At 44.3% G+C, this 21,244-nt stretch overlaps 1 protein-coding gene across 3 annotated transcripts in view; it reads left to right on the top strand.

The window, feature by feature from the left end:
- The window catches only part of LOC137437184 (cyclic AMP-dependent transcription factor ATF-7-like), a 172,494-nt gene that overhangs the window by 104,620 nt on the left and 46,630 nt on the right, over window positions 1–21,244 (top strand). For 2 of the 3 annotated variants that reach the window (XM_078765995.1, XM_078765996.1), the window contains exons 8-10: window positions 2,661–2,786; window positions 18,472–18,567; window positions 19,394–19,441. In XM_078765995.1, coding sequence (XP_078622121.1) covers window positions 2,661–2,786; window positions 18,472–18,567; window positions 19,394–19,441 — 270 coding nt within the window. The remainder of the gene's footprint in view (window positions 1–2,660; window positions 2,787–18,471; window positions 18,568–19,393; window positions 19,442–21,244) is intronic. The other variant, XM_078765997.1, reaches the window with a different exon arrangement.

Consider the following 21,244-nt stretch of genomic DNA (forward strand, 5'->3'; position numbering starts at 1 on the left):
GACGAAGCAAGGAAAGCTTGCTCGACGCGCGAAGCGCACGAGTCAAAATGGCGGACGGCTCGTACTTGAGACGTAATCACACGGCGATGGTTCCTCCGAATCCAACGCCAACCTGACACGGAGGTTTGATCAGTCACAGCGATAACAACTCTATCGCGGAATCCCTTTCCAGGAAACCCAAAGTTCACTCGTGTCTCTTGCTCGACCACGTTCGATCCAGAACGCAAAGCAACCAGCTTCTCCGACTTTTCTCACCGCCTCCTCTTCTTCTCCACCCCATTGTCTTCCGGTTCGGGTTCCTGTATCATTTTAAGTTAACCTTTTTAACTTTTAATAACTGTTCATAAACAATAAACCTTTGGAAGACAATAATAGTACATAGAATCAGAAATCTTTCAAGTGGAGGAAAACCACAACAGCGGAAGTGACGAATCCGTAACACATATCACATGCAAATAATCAAAATCGAAACAGTTTTTTTTAGAATTTCAATAAAAGAGCCACATCACTGTTCATATCGGTAAATCTTATTCCATCGTGTTTGGAAAAACTGGAAAATTTGGAAATTGGGAAAATTGGAAAAACAATATAGCATATTTTACTCCAGGGGGTCCCATGATTACCCACCCAAAATATTGTTGCGATCGGTTCAGCCGTTTTTGCGGTACCTGGGAAGAGACAGACAGACAGACATTTGGTGAATTATAGTAAGATTGCATCCACAATGGAGTGCTCTCCGATAAATCAATTCATCCCAGCTCTCCGACACCTGTCTTGCTTAGCAAGCACGAACCGGTCATTTGCCTGAAGCTGTAACTTTTGATTATTTGCTCACTACCTCACATCTTCCTTGTGCCTTTCTTCAAAAAGTGTCGAGACCATGGAGGAATAACTACTAATTTTACAACTACTATAACGGCTACGACTTTAGGGTCAGCCTCTTGTAGGGTCAGCCAGGGAATGTTTTTGGCCCAAATCTTTTCACGAACTAGCTGCCGACAAAGATGTTAGTGGTGGGTGCAATAGCAGAATGGATAGGAGGAGGTGGATGGGGGTTGCTTATGATGAATGGACCCATGTGACTGCACACCTGGTAAGACTGTTTTGATCTCTGTATTCCAAAATAGACAAGACCGCTGCACACATCACTACAGGTGAGAAGAGTGTTGTTTTTGCGTGCTTTCAGGCAGGCTATACTGCATGTAGATTGCTGGTAGTTGTGGCTAGATCTATTTATTTCCTAGAAAGGCAGAAGAAGAAACATGAGTGAGCATCGTGAGAAGTTGGCAATGGTAATCTAGTGTCTAGCAATCTAGTAATCTTCTAGTAATCGTATATATACGATAACTATCGCAGGAATGACGGCACGTGCACAGAGTGCAACAACTTTGTTCCATATGTAAAACACACAGCCATGCAGTTTGTCATGGACTTATCATCATTGAAACGTGACAAACATTACATACAATTAATTGGTGAGTAAAAATGGTAAATACTTTTTTTTTTAAAGTACAGAAACAAGTAAAAAAACATTGTTTAATGTAAAAGGATATACGGCTGATGTGCCAAAAAGTGTGTTAACAAGGTAGAGATGGTGACAAATTATCATGTGAAACCATCACGACATGCGTGTGCTTGTGCGTGCTTGTGCGTGTGGAAGTTTGTTGTTGTTGACTGCTATCTACACGTGGGTGGGTTTCAGGAGACGGAACGGAGACCGACCAAGCTCATAGTATTCAGCTCGTGTGTGTGTGTGTGTGTGTGTGTGTGTGTGTGTGTGTGTGTGTGTGTGTGTGTGTGTGTGTGTGTGTGTGTGTGTGTGTGTGTGTGTGTGTGTGTGTGTGTGTGTGTGTGTGTGTGCGTGTGTGTGCGTGCGTGCGTGCGTCAACCTGTGTGTCCGCTTCTATATATTTTTGCTTTTAAAATGTTATTTTCTACAACCGCTTGTCTGATCAATGTGAAACTTTAAACATAGGAGGGACTCCCCTTGGAGAATATTTTATTGCTAACTCTGACATCATAGTTTACATGCTATGGCAGCCATATTTGATTAAATGTAAATAATTTGGACATCTTATTCTATGAAACTTCTCAACAGAAAAAATTTAAACTTGGCATATGTCAACTCCCTCTGGTGTATATAGAGTGATAATGATGATGTCATCGGTGAAGTGGTAATCCAGAGATAATTGGTTGAATTGAAATCTTTATCCAAAAATCTGAAACTTCATATATCTGATGTATGACCTGATTGATGTGTGTGAAGAATTAAACTTATGATGTAAATAACCTATGCCAAGAAACTCGCATAATACGGTGCATGGGTGATATGGGTATATGGCCCAAGATAGCAGTGGGCCTTGATTGTAGCGTTCAGTTAACGATGGTATTTTTGTTCAGAATGCGAGACTATGCGCTCTACAAGTGCCGTTCTTGTTTTAAATTGTTTTACCACGACCCAATTATTTTGCGACAACCTTTCACCTGCACTCGTACGGTTTATTTCCATGCGGCCCTCTTATCCAAACATTTTAATAAACAGTGCTGTGGTCAGGTTGAAATGATAAGGAAGAAGTTGGGTAAGAGAAAATAGAATGAAATGGGAAATTCTCCCTCATTCTTAAGAAGCATACACCTTTCCTTTAATCTCTGCCTTTCAGATCCCCAGCCCTGTGGCCATGATCCCTAGCCCAGTAGGGATGATTCCACACATCCCTGGCATCCCTGGCCCACACATGTTTAGTGCTCTGCCATCGCAGCTTCCATCGCCACCTGAACCCAAGATGGTAAGAAAAAATTGTAGTGATGATCTGAATGCTGTGGATTTGTCCGATGTTGGTTCTCATGATTTTCATTAAGAAGACCTTAGGACTTTTGTACAGTTGTAGTATTACTTTGTTTTTGAAGGTGTGAACTATTTTCCTTCATTAGTAATATCTGCTCCCTCGGGGAAGAATATATGGTGTCAATACCCCATCCCTCCGGCAGTGCACAATGGTTACACCACTTCCACTATGCCATGTTTACAGGCTAAAAAGACAAGTTGTATACCTAGCCTCGCAGGGAGGTGAGAGGGGGTTGGGGTGGGGTGGGGGGAGAGGGTATTGATTTGGTGCCCATGACCTGACTCTGGGTACTCTGAGCAGGTGTGCAAAATTTAAGGGAAATTGGCCCAGCAGTTTTCGATTCTTAAAGAGTTCTGACATACCTACCCACATACGTAGGATTGTTGATCACCTCCGCCACAGAGTGCAAGATCAAAAAGGAGGCGGTAGAATAGAGAGCCAATTAATCTGTCTGTGATGTGAAAGTAACAGGTGTGGACACAGCCGGAGATGCCAATGATTTTGAAAGCCATGCGTTCCACGGCATCATTAATAAGGGCAAGGTGTAAGGCAGGGCTGTAAGCCCAAAGGGAAGGGCAGTACTCCATGTAGCTGCAAATGAAGGTCTTCTGGTTTCTCAAATGTTCCGATTGGCCAAGAAAAAACATTGCACGATAGAGGATGCCCAGTCGGCAGCTGGCGTTGGAGACCATCTTGGAAATACCGTTGGTCCAAAACAGATCATGGCTGATGGTGAGGCCCAAAACTTTGAATGACAACCTTTTCAAGTGGTTTGTTTCGGAAAGATAATGGAGTGTTTACCAGACAGTCCTTTCTGAGAGACGGGGATGAGTGTGTGGAATTTGTCAGGGTTGATAGACATTTAGTACAGGTAGTGAGGCTTTTGGAAGAGGATTAACAACAGGGTGCAAAGTTATAGATTGACTGAATATGACCCACATGTCAACCTGAACTTTGGTTGGCTGAAGAGGTGAGATTGTTGGGGAAGCAAGACCAGAATAGCCAGGAAAATATTGCTGGGACACGAACCTGCATGCAGCGAACAGCAAGTAAAGCGTGAAACTCGGAGTTTGCTTCTGACATACCATTGATGGGAAGAGCCTGGTACTCCATGGCCTTTATTTAAGCGGGTTAAGATAGGGAACAACAGCACCAGCCCATTAAGGGGGGGGGGGGGGGGTGGACTACATTCTCTACCACTTTGGATGATCGTCTTGTACACCATTATACGCTTCTTTTTTTTTTCTTTGTTTTGTATACATAATCAAGGCTCGTGAAAGAGCTAACATTTATCACACAAACAAATCAAACAGACAAACAAAGAAAGTTTCTAAAAAGGGGAGCGGTAGACAAGATGGGGAGAGAAGGGGAAGCACATAAACACAACATTTGTGAAGGACCGGGAATGTGTGGGAGGGAGAGGGCTTGGGGGGAGGCGGCGAGGGAAGGGGGTGGGGGGGGGGGGGTGGGAGAAGTATAAACACAATGACACCAAGGACTTAAGAAGTTGGTATTTCAAAAAAGAGGATTTGGGGTGAAATTAGCGGGGGTAGAACAGATCAAGGTTTTGGATGGGGGAAGATAAGAGATGGTGGTGAACAGCTGTTTTAAAGAACTGGAGGGAGGAGTGGGATTGAAGGGAGTGGGGGAGTTTGTTCCAGAGGCGGGAGAAAAGAGGAATGAAAGAGTGAAGGTGAGCAGAGAGTCTTGATTTTGGCAGTTTAACCATAAGAGGGTTGCAGGCAGATCTTGTGCGACCTTTAGGAATATTTGGGGGACAGAGCCCAGAGAGAGCTGGAGGAGCAAGGCCGGAGAGGAGTCGGTAGAAGACAGAAAGACCACCAACCTGCCTGCGGTGAGTAAGTGAAAGGCCCTCGGAGGTAGCTTCATCACGGGAGATTCCAATGATTCTGAAAAGGACACGCTGAGGACAAAGAAGGATTTGGGCCTGTGCAGAATTCAGAGGTGGCTGCCTACTGGCTTTGTAGGCCAGCTTGGAGATATGATTTGTCGATAATAGGTAATTGCTGCTCCATGTTGAGGCCCAAGAGCCGAAACTTTGACCGCAGAAATAATAATTTTTGTTTATTTTGTTTGGTTCATTCGCTGCATTGTCGTGGCCTAATCATTGCCAAAAGACCGTACATTGCTGTCTTCTGTTATTCTAAGGCACTCCACAAAGGCGGCACTAAACTCCATCGTTGTGCCTTTCTCTGGAGGCCTGCCATTTATATGTTGTGGATTAACAATGGTAATTTTGTCACAGGTTGTCACTTGTGCATTCACTGGTCCTGCCAAACAATGTTGCGTCTGCTTGTTTTGTTCATGTCTGGAAATGGAACATATGGACATTATTTAGCATTCGTTAACTGTGCAGTTGAAGTTGCAATACCAATTACTTTGCAGGTGGACGTGATTGCATTTATTTTTGTTTTCGTTTTTCATCTTTTAAAACCCGGTTTCATCATTTTCAGGCATGCCCTGTTGTTTCTGAGAAGGTCTCCATGAGTAAGGGGTCAAAGGTGGCATCCATGATAGAGGCCAAGTGCATATAGGGAGGGAAGAAGACAACTGTATAACAGCAGCGCAATTGGAGGCCCAGGTCACAGGTGTTCATTCATTTCCGACAATTTCCGATTGCAGTCTTTCAAGGCTGTTTTGTCAACGGCAGATGCAATGTTGCTCAACAACGAGAACGAAAAGCCACTGTGCAAAAAGTTGACCCTTCAAGGAATTCAAGAGGAGGAAAGACAAACGCTGTTAATACACCTTTGCTTCTGACAACTAGATGTGGTTGGTGAGGGCGTTTTAGCATTCAAACATTTCCCTCTCTTACTGCCTCCTCCCCCACCCCCTATGCCCCCCTTTCTACTTCTCATCAATTCGAGGGCTACATGAAACTACAGACCGCCTTGTATTTCGTTGCACCTGCTTCCGCATCCACAGTGTTTTCAGATTAACCATTTTCGTGGTAAGTTGTAAAGTTTGTGCAATTAGAAAATACGAATTTTATTGCAGAAATAAAAAAATCGCTTCAAGTGACAAAATACATATATATTTTATCCCACGCACGAAGTGAAAAGTGGGGTGCAGCAATTGGTTCACTTTGTATGTTTGTATGCATGTATGTGTGCATGTATGTATGCATGTCTACAAACGTCAGTTTATGATCGAAGAAGTGTCCCAGCAGTGTTCATCTTGTTTATCCCGTGTACCCCGCCTCAGCCCTCCCTCTTCCACAGATCTCCTGATGTCCATGTTCTTGCCCCCTTTCATGCCCTCTCTTGTCTCCCGCTCCCATTTTTATATGTTTGATGTGTTAGCTCTTAGACGAGCCTCAACTAAGTTTAGAAAAAAAAAAGCAATATAATTTAAATTGAATGATCTATTTTGACCACGAATCGTTACACGAATCATAAAAGGAACCTGTAGTTTAGCAGTAATTTGGCTCTAAAATTGCCAAATTGTACGGAATCTCATCCCGATCAACACGCACACACAGTAAGGCATAGGTTCTTAAGCAGGGGTACCTGTACCCCCTGGGGGTATGAAACCTCCAAGCTGGGGGTACGAGACACGCTGCCTCAAAATAAATTTCAATTAAAAAATAAGGGTATTTTTTTTTTTTTTTTGGGATACTGAATCGAGGCTCGTGAAAAAGCTAACATTTACTTCACAAACAAATCAACCAGACAAACAAAATATATAAAAAGAGGGAGCGGAAAACAAGATGGGGAGAGAAGGGGAAGCACACAAACACAACATTTGAGAGCAGGGAGATGTGTGGAAGGGAGAGGGCTTGGGGGGAGGAGGCGTGGGAAGGGGGAGGGAGAAGTATAAAACACAAGGACACCAAGGACTTCCAGGACAGAAGTTGGTATTTCAAAAAAGTGGAATTGGGGTGAAATTAGTGGGGGTAGAAAAGATCAAGGTTTTGGATGGGGGAAGATAAGAGATGGTGGTGAACAGCTGTTTTAAAGACCTGGAGGGTGGAGTGGGATTGAAGAGAGTGAGGGAGTTTGTTCCAGAGGCGGGAGAAAAGAGGAATGAAGGAGTGAAGGTGGGCAGAGAGTCTTGATTTTGGCAGTTTGACCATAAGAGGGTTGCAGGCAGATCTTGTGCGACCTGTAGGAATATTTGCGGGACAGAGCCCAGAGAGAGCTGGGGGGGCAAGGCCAGAGAGGAGTCGGTAGAAGACGGAAAGACCACCAACCTGCCTGCGGTGAGTGAGTGAGAGGCCCTTGGAGTTAGCTTCATCGCGGGAGATTCCAATGATTCTGAATGCTTTGGTTTCAACAGCGTGAAGACGAGCTAGGTGTGAGGCAGGAGCACCAGCCCAGAGGGGAGAGCAGTATTCCATTGAGCTGCAGATGAAAGCCTTGTATGTGGTGAGGAGCTCAGGTGTGCCAAGGAAGGACTTCGCACGACGGAGGATGCCCAGTCGGCGACTGGCTTTGGAGGCCAGATTTGAAATGTGGTTTTCCCAGGAAAGATCATGGCAGATAGTGAGACCCAAAAGCTTGAGTGACAGAACTTCTTGGAGAGGATTATTCAGAAAGTGGATGGGAGGGTTGTCCAGTCGGTCTTTTCGGAGAGACATCGTAAGAGTGTGAGATTTGTCAGGATTGAAAGACATGTTCCACTTGTTTGCCCAGTCTGTGATTTTGTCCAGGTCTGCAGAGAGTGAGGAGGCTGCAGACTGCCGATCTGAGGGATGAAGAATGGAGCGACAGAGAGTAGAGTCATCAGCAAAGAGATACAGAGGATTTTCAGGAGAGTTAGAGAGATCATTGATGAAGACCAGAAAAAGCACAGGGCCCAGAACACTGCCTTGTGGAACTCCAGCCTGAACAGGAAGAGGAGATGAGAGAAACCCATTCAGGGCCACACGTTGACTACGACTAGAGAGGAAGTCCGCCAGCCATGCGTGGAGATTTCCATGGATACCAAAAGAGGAGAGTTTGGTGAGCAGAGGGGGTGCCAGACCGTATCGAAGGCACGTGATATGTCAAGGGAGACTGCTCTAATTTCCTGTTTGGCATTGAGGACCTCCATCCATTGTTGAGAAAGCAGATGCAGCATGTCCAGAGTAGAGTGTCCAGGTCTGAAACCAAATTGATGATCAGAGATCAAGCCATTGGAGAAGAGGAAAGATTTTATATCTGAAGCAATGATGGATTCCATGACTTTGCTGATAATTGGGAGAAGGCTGATTGGTCTGTAGTTGCTGGGATCTGTTTTTGCACCTTTTTTGTGCAAAGCGGTGATGTTGGCAGATTTCCAAGCAGATGGAAGATGACCTTGAGCAAAATAGAGGGTGAAGAGAACAGAGAGATGGAGTGAAAGAGCGGAAGAACAGGATTTTAGGACCCGTGGGCTGATGCCGTCAGGTCCAGTTGCAGAATCCGAGTCGAGGGTTGACAGAAACTTTTCCACCTTGTCAGGAGGAAAGGACACAGAGTCCAGGAGCAGCTGGGTACGACTGGGTACGGTGGGTACAGAGAGGGATGGGTTTGGGACACAAGATTTAGAGGCAAACACAGAGTTGAGGCATTCAGCTTTTTCACGTGCGGAGTCAGCCGTGTGGCCATTTGAGGTGAGGGAGGGGATGGAGGGGGAACAAACACCAGAAACAGATTTGACCAGACGCCACCAGGATTTGGAAGAGGGAGACAGATAAGAGAGTTCGGTCCTGAGAACGGAGAGATATTGTTTCCTGGCTCTCCTGAGGGTGGACACACACTTGTTTTGGGCTTTGTGAAAGGAAATGAGATTTCCTTCCGTTGGATTTGCTTTCCAGGAGACGAAAGCAAGTTGTTTCTGGGCAATAGCCTCACCACAAGATTCCGTGTACCATGGACGGGAGGAAGGGTATGACAACAGAAGACGAGATGGGATAAATCTGTGCATGAGAGAGAGCAGTTTGCTTTGGAAGAATTCCCAGGAAGAATTTATGTCAGAGGCAGTAGAGATGGGAGACCAGTCCAGATGATTGATGGCTGCTTGAAGACCGTGCCAGTTGGCCTGAGTGAAATGCCAGACTCTTCGACGCTGTGGAGGCTCTCTGAGAATGGTCAGAGAGATGTCCACTTTAACAAGCACATGATCAGAAGAGCCGATTGGAGCAGAAGAAGAGCAGCAGACATTTTCAGGGAAGTTAGACATAACCAAGTCCAGAAGAGAAGATGCTCCGTTGACTGAAATCCGGGTCGGGAAATTCACAGATTGTGTCAGTCCCAGTGAGTCACAGAAGTCCTTTGCTGAAGAGCAATGGCTGGTGAGAGAGGAACCCACACCCAGCCAACTGGCATGGTGACAGTTGAAATCACTACATATGAGGAAGAGAGAGTTGGGATGGGTAGATGGGATGGGTAGAAGAGAGAGTTGGTTGGGATGGGATGGGTAGATGGGTAGATGTATAACACTATTTAAGGAAAAAAAGAAGGGTTAAAATGTTTTTGTTAAAAAATGAGAAGGGTTTGGGTTTTTTAAAATAATAATTTAGAACTTTAGGTGTTCATAATTATTTTATCTTTTAAATATATTTTTATTCAATTATAAGCAAATATTATGTCATCAAAAGATATGAATGCTTCAATAAAAGCTATTTTCTAATTTCTAATTCTATTAAGAATCTAATTTCTTATAAGCTTACAATAAAAAAAATGACCATGTATTGTTTTCTGAAATAATAACCAATAATCTGAAGTAATAATCAATAAGGATATAATTTCTAATAATAAGCTTACAATAAAAAAATGACAACATGTGTTATTTTCTGAAGTAATAACCATCAGTGTTGCTAATTTTAATTTTGTCTTTTTTTATGTCTTTTTATATGGAATCAAATCTGACTTGCCATGTCCAAGAAACGCAAGTGGAATGATGGCTACGTTCGTTACGGTTTCACCTGTCTGACGGAAAAAGATGGAATTCAGCGACCGCAGTGCATACTGTGCAACACGGTATTTCCAAATGCAAATCTCAAACCTTCAAGACGTAATGAGCATTTCAACATTCGGCATGGAGGTACAAATTCTGGGCATGACTTCAACAGCTTGGTGATCAAGAGGGAATGATTTGATCGTGGCGGTGCCCTGCCAATGCAAGGATTCGTGCCGATTGAGAAGCCATTGTTGTAAGTTGCAAGCAATGTTGCATTGTTGCAAGCATCTTATCAAGTTGCTTTCTTGTGTGAAAAAAAAAAAAGAAGCCTCATACAATTGCTGAAGAACTGGTGAAACCTTGTGCACTAGAAATGGCAAAAGTAGTGTTGGGGACCGAGGCACAAAATAAACTTCAACAGGTACCCTTTTCAAACGTCATTATCCGTTCCAGGATTGGTGACATGAGTGGAGATATCTTGCAGCAGGTGATCGCAAACATCAAAGCTAGTCCTGTCAAAGTGAGTCTTCAGTTAGATGAGTCAACTGACGTCAGTCTTTGTAGTCAGTTGTTGGTATTTGTGCGGTACGTGAAGGAGAAAGAAGTGATGGACGAATTCTCGTTTTGTGAACCGCTGACAACAACCACAAAAGCAATCGATGTGTTCAATCTCGTGAAAGATTTCTTCTTGAAGCATTGGATGACTCTCAACGTGTGTGGGTCACTTTGCACTGATGGAGCTCCCGCCATGCCAGGGAACAAATCGGGCTTAGCTGCCCTTGTGAAGAAGGAGATGCCCCATGTCACTGTCACGCACTGTGTGTTGCATCGTCATGCACTTGCCATGAAGACGCTGCCAGAACACCTGAAGAATGTTTTGTCAATTGCTGTGCGTGCAGTAAATTTTATCAGAGGGCGAGCCCTGAACCACCGTCTCTTCAATGTTTTTTGTGAAGAAATTGGAGCTGAACATGGTGTTCTTCTTTTCCACATGGAAGTGAGATAGCTTTTCCGTGGCCGGGTGCTTACTCGTGTCTTCGAACTGCACGAAGAAATCAGGCAGTTTCTTAGAAAGCAAGACAGCTGACCACTTTGAAAACAGGGAGTTTTTTTTTTTTTTTTTGGATACAGAGTCGAGGCTCGTGAAAGAGCTAACAATTATCAAACAAAGAAATCAAACAAACAAGCAAACAAAGTGTATAAAAAGGGGAGCGGTCGACAAGATGGGGAGAGAAGGGGAGGAAGCACACAAACACAACATTTGAGAGCAGGGACATCGGGAGATGTGTGGGAGGGAGAGGGCCTGGGGGGAGGCAGGATAGGTATAAAACGCAAGGACACCAAGGACTTCCACGAAAGAAGTCGGCACCTCAAAAAGTGGATTTGGGGTGAAATTAGCGGGGGTAGAAAAGATCAAGGTTTTGGATTGGGGAAGATAAGAGATGGTGGTGAACAGCCGTTTTAAAGGCCTGGAGGGAGGAGTGGGATTGAAGAGAGTGAGGGAGTTTGTTCCAGAGGTGGGAGAAAAGAGGAATGAAGGAGTGAAGGTGAGCAGAGTTTTGATTTTGGCAGTTTAACCATAAGAGGGTTGCAGGCAGATATTGTGCGGCCTGTAGGAATATTTGGGGGACAGAGCCCAGAGAGAGCTGGGGGAGCAAGGCCGGAGAGGAGTCGGTAGAAGACGGAGTTCATTTTGTCCCTGGCATACCTGGAATATATTCACACACCAACGATTTGAACACCTGCATCCAAGGAATAGGGATGAACATGATCACTGCCAAGGAAAAGGTGTCTGCCTTCACCCAAAAACTTCCAATTTGGATGCAGCGCATTGAGAATGGAAATGTTGCACAAACTTTCCTAAACTTGATGAGGCTGCTAATGCGGAAAAAGAACTATCCATCGTGACTGAAGTGAAAGAACATTTGCAGGTGCTGATTCAGTCCTTCCAAGGATACTTTCACAATGGAGAGGTTTATATTGCACAGAGATGGATACGGGATCCATTTCTTTTCAACCTGGATTCCATGGATGATAGTGATGTAATGAATGATGATCTTGTTGAGCTGGAGGCCAATGAAAAAATCCGCATGGAGTTTGAATGAATGCAGCGAGACATCTTCTGGTGTGCACAACTCAAAACGTTCCCACAGTTAGCAGGTGGAGCTCTGGAGATCCTCGTGCCATTTGCGACCACAAATTTTTTTTTCAACACTCCTACACATCAAAACATAGGCCAGGAACCGTTTGGATGCAAGTGACAAAATGCGTGTGGCTATTTCAAAGAAAGAACCTCGTTTCAGCATCATCATTGATGAAAAACAGTAACAAAAGAGCCACTAGAAATGTGTCTGTGTGTGCTGTGTAGTATGTTTTTCTACAAAAGTTGTTATTGTACTGTAATCTACTTCAACAAAGGGACTTTTCAGGAAACACTATGCATTATGATTATTGTTTCCATAAATGTGTTTTTTTAATGTGAAAACAAAGAAACTTTATTAATCCATTATTGTAGTTTTGAGTCATTTTTGACAGGGGGTACGGGAAAAAATTATGAAAACTCAAGGGGGTACGGGCACTTAAAAAGGTTAAGAACCACTGTAAGTAAGATAATTTTATTTCATTCTGTCTGCTTGTCTGGCACTCAAACAACATTTAGAATAATTTCATACAGGGAACTTTGTTTCTTAGGACGTCATAAAGGACACAAACACCAGGCATGAATAGCAAATTTAACGTGTTAAATAAGGTGGTGTAAAAGACGCTGCATCAACGGTGGTAAACCTTTTTACGCCTCCGGAGGCATTATGTTTTCGGGTTGTCCGTCCGTACTGGCTGATCCTCGTTTTTCTCAGCAACCATATGTGCGATTGAGACGAAACTTTCAGGGTAGGAGTGACACCCATGCAGAATGTTTTTATGATGATTGTGACGTCATAGGTCACGTGGTATGCCAGCCATCTTGGATTTAAAGCAAAAAAAAATAAATTATTTCTCGGAAACAGCTGAATGGAAAAATTCGAAACTTGGCACATTGTCAGGTACTCCCAACGGGGAACAAAAGCATCATAATGATGATATCATAGGTGAAGTGGTATACCAGCCAAAAATGTTTCAATCTTATTCCTTATCCTAAAAATCTCAAATTGCATGCACATGATCTATGACCCATTTGTATTGAAATATGAAATTTATGACGTCATAGGTCACATGGTTTGGCAGCCATATTGGATTGAAAGGAAAAAATAAATAATTATATCTCTGAAACCGCTCACCCTTTTGATGCGAAATTTTTTGGTACCCAGAGTGCCCATGAAGTGACGGCACTTCCCCCAAGCTCAGTGGCTTTTTTGGTCTCGTCTAATACTCCTGTGTTGTCTCGTGTACTCATCTATATGTCAATGTGTATGAGATGTGTACGAGTCCACTTCATGAGCCTTTTTTTTTTTTTTTTTTTTTTTTTTTTGTATACAAGGTCGAGGCTCGTGAAAGAGCGAACATTAATCACACAGAAAGACAAACCGACACATAAAACATATAACATAGGGAGCGGTAGACAAGATGGGGAGAGAGGGGGAAGGACACAAACACAACATTTGAGAGCAGGGACCGAGAGACATGGAGACATCGAGAGATCTGAGAGAGGGCGAGGGCTTTGGGGGGGGGGGGGGGCGTGGGAAGGGGGCGGTGGGAGAGGTATAAAACATATGGACACTGCCAGGACTTCCAGGAAAGAAGTTGGAATTCCAAACAAGGTGGATCTGGGGTGAATTAGCGGGGGTAGAAAAGATCAAGGTTTTGGATGGGGGAAGATAAGAGATGGTGGTGAACAGCTGTTTTAAAGACCTGGAGGGAGGAGTGGGATTGAAGGGAGTGAGGGAGTTTGTTCCAGAGGCGGGAGAAAAGAGGAATGAAAGAGTGAAGGTGAGCAGAGAGCCGAGATTTCGGCAGTTTAACCATCAGAGGGTTGCTGGCAGATCTTGTGCGACCTGTAGGAATATTTGGGGGACAGAGCACAGAGAGAGCTGGGGGTGCAAGGCCGGAGAGGAGTCGGTAGAAGACAGAAAGACCACCTACCTGCCTGCGGTGAGTGAGTGAAAGGCCCTCAGAGATAGCTTCATCGCGGGAGATTCCAATAATTCTGAAAGCTTTGGTTTCAACAGCGTGAAGCCGAGCTAGGTGTGAGGCAGGAGCACCGGCCCATAGGGGAGAACAGTATTCCATTGAGCTGCGGATGAAAGCCTTGTATGTGGTGAGGAGCTCAGGTGTGCCGAGGAAGGACTTCGCACGACGGAGGATGCCCAGTCGGCGACTGGCTTTGGAGGCCAGCTTGGAAATGTGGTTTTCCCAAGAAAGATCATGGCAGATAGTGAGACCCAAAATCTTGAGCGACAGAACTTCTTGGAGAGGATTGTTGAGAAAGTAGATGGGAGGGTTGTCCAGTCGATCTTTTCGGAGAGACATAGTAAGAGTGTGAGATTTGTCAGGATTGAAAGACATGTTCCACTTGTTTGACCAGTCTGTGATTTTGTCCAGGTCTTCAGAGAGTGAGGAGGCAGCAGACTGCCGATCTGAGGGAAGAGGAATGGAGCGGCAGAGAGTGGAGTCATCAGCAAAGAGATAGAGAGGATTTTCGAGAGAGTCAGAGAGATCATTGATGAAGACCAGAAAAAGCACGGGGCCCAGAACACTGCCTTGGGGAACTCCAGCCTGAACAGGAAGAGGAGATGAGAGAAACCCATTCAGGGCCACACGTTGACGACGACTAGAGAGGAAGTCCGCCAGCCATGCGTGGAGATTTCCATGGATACCAAAGGAGGAGAGTTTGGTGAGCAGAGCGGGGTGCCAGACCGTGTCGAAGGCACGTGATATGTCGAGGGAGACAGCTCTAATTTCCTGTTTGGCATTGAGGACCTCCATCCATTGTTGAGACAGCAGAAGCAGCATGTCCAGAGTAGAGTGACCTGGTCTGAAACCAAATTGATGATCAGAGATCAAGCCATTGGAGAAGAGGAAAGATTTCATATCCGAAGCAATGATGGATTCCATGACTTTGCTGATAACTGGGAGAAGGCTGATTGGTCTGTAGTTGCTAGGATCTGTTTTTGCACCTTTTTTGTGCAAAGCGGTGATGTTGGCTGATTTCCAAGCAGATGGCAGTTGACCTTGAGCAAAAGAGAGGGTGAAGAGAACAGAGAGAGGGTGAGATAGAGCAGCAGAGCAGGATTTTAGGACCCGTGGGCTGATGCCGTCGGGTCCAGTTGCAGAATCAGAGTCGAGGGTTGACAGAAGCTTTTCCACCTTGTCAGGAGGAAAGGACACGGAGTCCAGGAGCAGCAGGGTACGACTGGGTATGGTGGGTACAGAGAGGGATGGGTTTGGGACACAAGATTTAGAGGCAAACACAGAGTTGAGGCATTCAGCTTTTTCACGTGCGGAGTCAGCTGTGTAGCCGTTTGAGGTAAGGGAGGGGATGGAGGGGGAACAAACACCAGAAACGGATTTGACCAGACGCCACCAGGATTTGGAAGAGGGAGACAGATAAGAGAGTTCGGTCTTGAGAACGGAGAGATATTGTTTCCTGGCTCTCCTGAGGGTGGACACACACTTGTTTCGGGCTTTGTGAAAGGAAATGAGATTTCCTTCCGTTGGATTTGCTTTCCAGGAGACGAAGGCAAGTTGTTTCTGGGCAACAGCCTCACCACAAGATTCCGTGTACCATGGACGGGAGGAAGGGTATGACAACTGAAGACGAGATGGGATAAATCTGTGCATGAGAGAGAGCAATTTACTTTGGAAGAATTCCCAGGATGAGTTGATGTCAGAGGTGGTAGAGATGGGAGACCAGTCCAGATGATTGATGGCTGCTTGAAGACCGTGCCAGTTGGCCTGAGTGAAATGCCAGACTCGTCGACGCTGAGCAGGCTCCCTGAGGATGGTCAGAGAGATGTCCACTTTAACAAGGACATGATCAGATGATCCGATCGGAGCAGAAGAAGAGCAGCAGACATTTTCAGGGAAGTTAGTCATAACCAAGTCCAGAAGAGAAGATGTTCCGTTGACTGAGATCCGGGTCGGGAAATTGACAGATTGTATCAGTCCCAGTGAGTCGCAGAAGTCCTTTGCTGAGGAGCCATGGCTGGTGAGAGAGGTACCCACACCCAGCCAACTGGCATGATGACAGTTGAAATCACCACATATGAGGAAGAGAGAGTTGGGATGAGTAGATAGAAGTTGGTCCATATCATCAGACAGCGAGATGTAGATGGAGTCATCACTGTTTGGTGGACGGTACAACACACATATGAACAAGAGGTGGGAGCGAAGGGGAAGCCGTAGCCAGAGGTATTCCTGGGGGTGAGGTGGAGAGAGTGCAGTGCAGGGCGAGTGAGGAAGAGAGTTTTTGATAAAGATAGCAACCCCGCCTCCAGGACGAGGCTCAGGTCTATCATACCGGAGGAGGGAGTAGCCCAGGAGAGATACTATGGAATCAGAGACATCATAAAGGAGGAAAGTTTCTGTTAAGCAGATCACGTCTGGTTTGACAGAAGCAACCTGTATGGAGAGATCAGTTAAGTTTGAACGAAGGCCCCGGATGTTTGAGGTCCATACCGTTAATGAAGAGGAAGGGGGAGCATCAGATACAGAACAGGGGGGAGGAGGGGTAGGGTAAGATGTGGAGGAGGTGGAAGAGGTAGGGAGAGCTGTTGAAGGTGTGTCAGAGATTTCAGAATAGCTCGGAGAAAGGGAAGGATGGGGCGGACAAAAGGTTTGATGGTGATTGGGTGAGCCACAATGAGGTGTTATTTGAGGAGGGGGAAGAGCGAGGCAGAAGGTTGGGGGAGATGGAGGTGAGAGTTTGAAGGGGGAAGAAGCGGGGAGGACGCTTTGAGGAGGGGGAGTGAGAGGGGGGAAATTGAGAAGCAATGAGGGTGGGGAGATTTGAAGGGGAGGGGTGAGGGGGGAGTTTGGGAGGGAAGGGGCAAGGGGAGGGATTTGAAAGGGATGGGATATGGGGGAGATTTGGAGGGGAGGGGTGAGGCAGGAGTCTCGGAGGGGAGGGGCGAGGCGGCGTCTTGGCGGGGAGGGGTGAGGGGGTAGTTTAGGAGGGAGGGGGCAAGGGGGGAGATTTGAAAGGGATGGGTGATGGGGAAGATTTGGAGGGGAGGGGTGATGGGGAAGATTTGGAGGGGAGGGGTTATGGGGAAGATTTGGAGGGGAGGGGTGAGATTGGATTTTTGAAAGTGTACGATTTATGGGAAACGAACATTTATTGCAAAATGAGTTTCTTGTGACCTTCGAGTTAAAAATACGTTTAAGGACGCTGGATGGAGGATGGAGTGCAGGAGAGTTTAGGGAATGTAGAAAAAAGGCACTATAGGAGATGGATATTTTTTTTGGGATGAATTGATTTGGTGAGCAAGTCGAAAGCAGCCTTTTAAAGAAGAAGAAGAAAAAGGTGTTATAAAATATGACGGAATACATAACTTGAGGGGAAAGTGTAAACATTGAAGGTTAATGAGTGAAAACTATCTGGGGAAATGGGGGAGAAACACGTGGTCGAAGAACGAACGAACGAATAAGAATGAATAAACGAATGAGAACAGAGAAGGGAATTTTTTTTTGTTTTTTTTTTGAGTTGAGATTTACACAAGGAAGTAGGCTCTGGGTGAAAAGCCTGGGAATACAGAGAACGAAAGTTATTGGATCACAAAAGACGGACCGCTGAGAGAAAAACAAAGCCTCAAGGTTGTACAGTGCACACTGTACAAGGCCTCAAGACACGACACGGCAAACAGACGATCAATTTATGAAAGATAAACACCGAGAAACAACCAAAGTTGCACACAATAACTTAACACACCGAAAGATAAATACAGTTTCGACAAAATACAATTGTGAACAGACTTAACTTCGAAAACAGGGGTCAGTTTTGATCATCAAACAAAAAACAGGGGTCAGTGGTTAAATCATTTGCACTATTCTCCATATACAGGCGAAATCTGAAGTGGTTTCCCCCATTTTCGCCGGAGGTGGAGTTTAAACAACTGAGGGGGAGATATTTTGTGACCATGGCCTGACCCTGGGTACCCCGAGCACGTACGCAAAATTTGGTTGAGAAAGCTATTTTCGATTCTATAATGATCAGACATACACATACATGCATTCAGAGAATTGCCTTATTCTAGTATAACATACAACAGAGCGGAACACGAAACAAACCACTGATTATCATGAGAGTTCTATGGACGCACTGCTCAAGCCTCTTCCCTCATTGTTGCGGTTCAAAGGTGGTTCAAATACGAATCTGGACGGTAAATGCAAGGTGAACACTGAAATAGACTGTCCAATCATTGTGAACCAATGTACAGACAGATTATATTTAAAAGTTCAATTTTTTGGTTTTTGAAAGTCAAATTTCCCTGAATCCCCCATTGCTTTGTACTTGCAAGGTAACGGAGGACTACATTTTCAAACCTGACCTTTAGGTAAGTATTCAGCCTAAATCAACATGGCAACTTGTTTTTCTTTTAAATTTGCATTCACGGAGCTTATATTTTCCTTGTTTGAGGGCCTGTGCATACATCGCACGCATTTAAAAAATACACCTGTCTCTGTGTGTACATGTCTGTGTGACTGTGTCTGTGTGAGTTCATATTTATTTGTGAAACTGAACTGACCCTTCACTCTTCCTTGCGTCCTTCCTCCCATTGGCTCCTCTTATTCTTTCTTCCCCCAGCGACTAAAAATGATCTTGTCAGAGCACCAGGATAGTCGTTCTGCCGATGAAGGATCATCTCAGCATGAGAAGGCAATAAAAGAGGAGAGGCCCCAGGTGTGCACTCGTCATGCTGCCCACGACCATACGGCAATAAAACGCCTTCATGTTGTTGTCACACGTGATTGCCTGTAAGGAAGTTTTCAGGGCAAGTTGCGCATGCGTCGAGGAGCGTCACTCGGCGCGTTGTTGTCTAAAAGGGTTTGTGAAGTGAAAGAGCTCATTGTTGAACGTGGCAGTATATTCAATGCTCCCATAATTGGACCATAAACACCCCTCGATCGTACTCGGATCCATTGCCCTGCGCTGCGGAGTTTGTAACCGATGTAGAACTGTAGGCCCGGGCTTTCGACGTGGCATTTCCAGGACGTGGTTAGTTCAGTTATTGGCATGCGGCTTTTGTTAATCATCATGTGGGAGGACTGGTGCATCATGGGAGAAGTCGGCTCGTGGGTTTACGATGATTATTCCCTCCAAGTTTCTTCTCTTGAGCTCGCCTCTCCCTTATGCCCTGGATGGTGTGGGCAGAAAAATGTCACAGCTGCCTGATTGGCAGTTCACACTAACTCGTGGCAAATACAAATTCTGTTTGCCTGTGTCCTAGTTAAAAAGTCATCCACAGACTAATTAAAGTGGATTTGACACCATTTTACAAACTGTGGGCTTGTGTGATTTCGTTTGTTCCATATGCAGAATGCCATGACAGCGTGTTGAGTAATTATCAGGATGTACTTTATCGCCAGAGAGATGTCACTTCTCCCACAGGTGCTGAGTCGGCTATTTGTAACCGCTCATGCTCGGGGATCCGTGTGACATTAGATGTAACTCTACCATTCCCCCACCCCCACTCCCTCACTTCCCTTCCGATATTTTCTTTGAACAGATGGAGCATCGACCGTGGGAGAAATCATCACATGACATTTGCATAAAGGTAGAATGAAAATTTGGGGTACTTTGTTTCATTTGTTTGTTTATCCTTCATCCGCTCTACAATGACAAGTGTTTTAATTATTTTAATTTGTTCATACCATCGGCATTATTATTTTTACTGCATTTTTGATATTGACATTAAAGTTTACGACAGGTCGAAAAAAAACTTCCTGCGTTGCGACAAACTTCTCCGAATCGTGCACAAGCAGGAACTATGGTGTCAATAGTTCCTGCCCGTGTACAATAATTTAGCTCTTACACGAGCCTCGATCTTGTATACGAAAAAAAAAAAAAAAACTAGCTCCTCTTAGTCTGCGCACTGCTGATGTTGATGTTAAAGGGAAAGGAAAAGTGAACTTGAAGAACGTCAAAGTTTTGCTATTCTAATTCCTTGTGGCTGAAGCACGTCGACTATCGGGATTGGCTCGTGAAGGAGCCTGTTCACAAGGCCAGATGCAGGGTCTGTTGGAAGACTTTCGACATTGGGAATATGGGGGAAAGCGAATTTCGGAGTCACGTGAGAGACGCCAAGCACCAAAGCATGGCGTCACATACGATTGCAAATGACCGGTCTTGTATAATGGAATTTTTTTGACTCCAGGACAGGTATTTATACTTCATTTATATTTCGTTTGCATTTTCCTGTTTTCCCAAATATAATCCAAACATTTTTACAGTAAACCCCTATTTTACGTGTGCTTTGTTTACCGACTTTCCGTGGTTTCGCCTTTATGTATATACCGACTTTCCGTGGTTTCACCTTTATGTATATGTGTGTGTGTGTGTGTGTGTGTGTGTGTGTGTGTGTGTGTGTGTGTGTGTGTGTGTGTGTGTGTGTGTGTGTGTGTGTGTGTGTGTGTGTGTACGTATATATATATGTATGTATGTATATATATATATATATATATATATATATATATATATATATATATATATATATATATATATATATATATATATAGATATATATATAGATATATATATAAAAAATTTTTTTTACATACATTCAAAATATAAAATATAATTTTCTGTAAACTGTTCTGTTTTTTTTTTCTGTAAATTATCCATCCCTCTTTTACACGGTATTATTTTTTATAGTATATTGAAAGGATACAATGATGAATTTTTTTGAAGACATATGTTTTATAGGATGATGTCCCTGACCGATTAGCACAAAAACACGACCGAAAGTTTAGCAGCGGCGTAGCCGGGCTTGTTCGATACTTTAGTTGAAGAGGATAGTATGACCTGGGTGGAGATACCAGTTAGTAAATAATGTAAGTATTTAATTATTTTGAAGTACTCTACGTCTCTAAGCTGTCTGTCGCCATGGAAATAAAGAGATTGCATTGAGGAACTGGTTTATTCTATATGTTTTGAGTCATCAATGAACCAACCATACACCGCTTCAATCCAGTAACTTTGCAGTCACAGCAAAGGGATCAAAGTGTTATGATTATATTTACTATATTATTATTATTTACGTTATTATTATTATTATTATCATTATTATTATTACGAAAACGATACTATGTATGTATATGAGTAATTATCAGGATAATTTGGCCAAAGAAACCTGGGATAATCTGGCCAAAGCGGCATGAAGGCCTAAGACTAAGGCTGATACGTATTGTGTCGTTAGAAGACCCGTAACGCCGATGCTTTCGATATTTTATGGTCACTTTAACAATCGGGTTGTTTGTGTTTCACACTGAATGAAAAACGTAAAGGCAGAACATGACGATTGTGACATATGACAGGATCGACGATATGTTCGGCCTGAATGGCATAGAAATCAAATTGG

Source organism: Myxine glutinosa, chromosome 12, assembly GCF_964187855.1.
Source record: "Myxine glutinosa chromosome 12, kmMyxGlut1.1, whole genome shotgun sequence".
Classification (NCBI taxonomy): Eukaryota; Metazoa; Chordata; class Myxini; order Myxiniformes; family Myxinidae; genus Myxine; species Myxine glutinosa.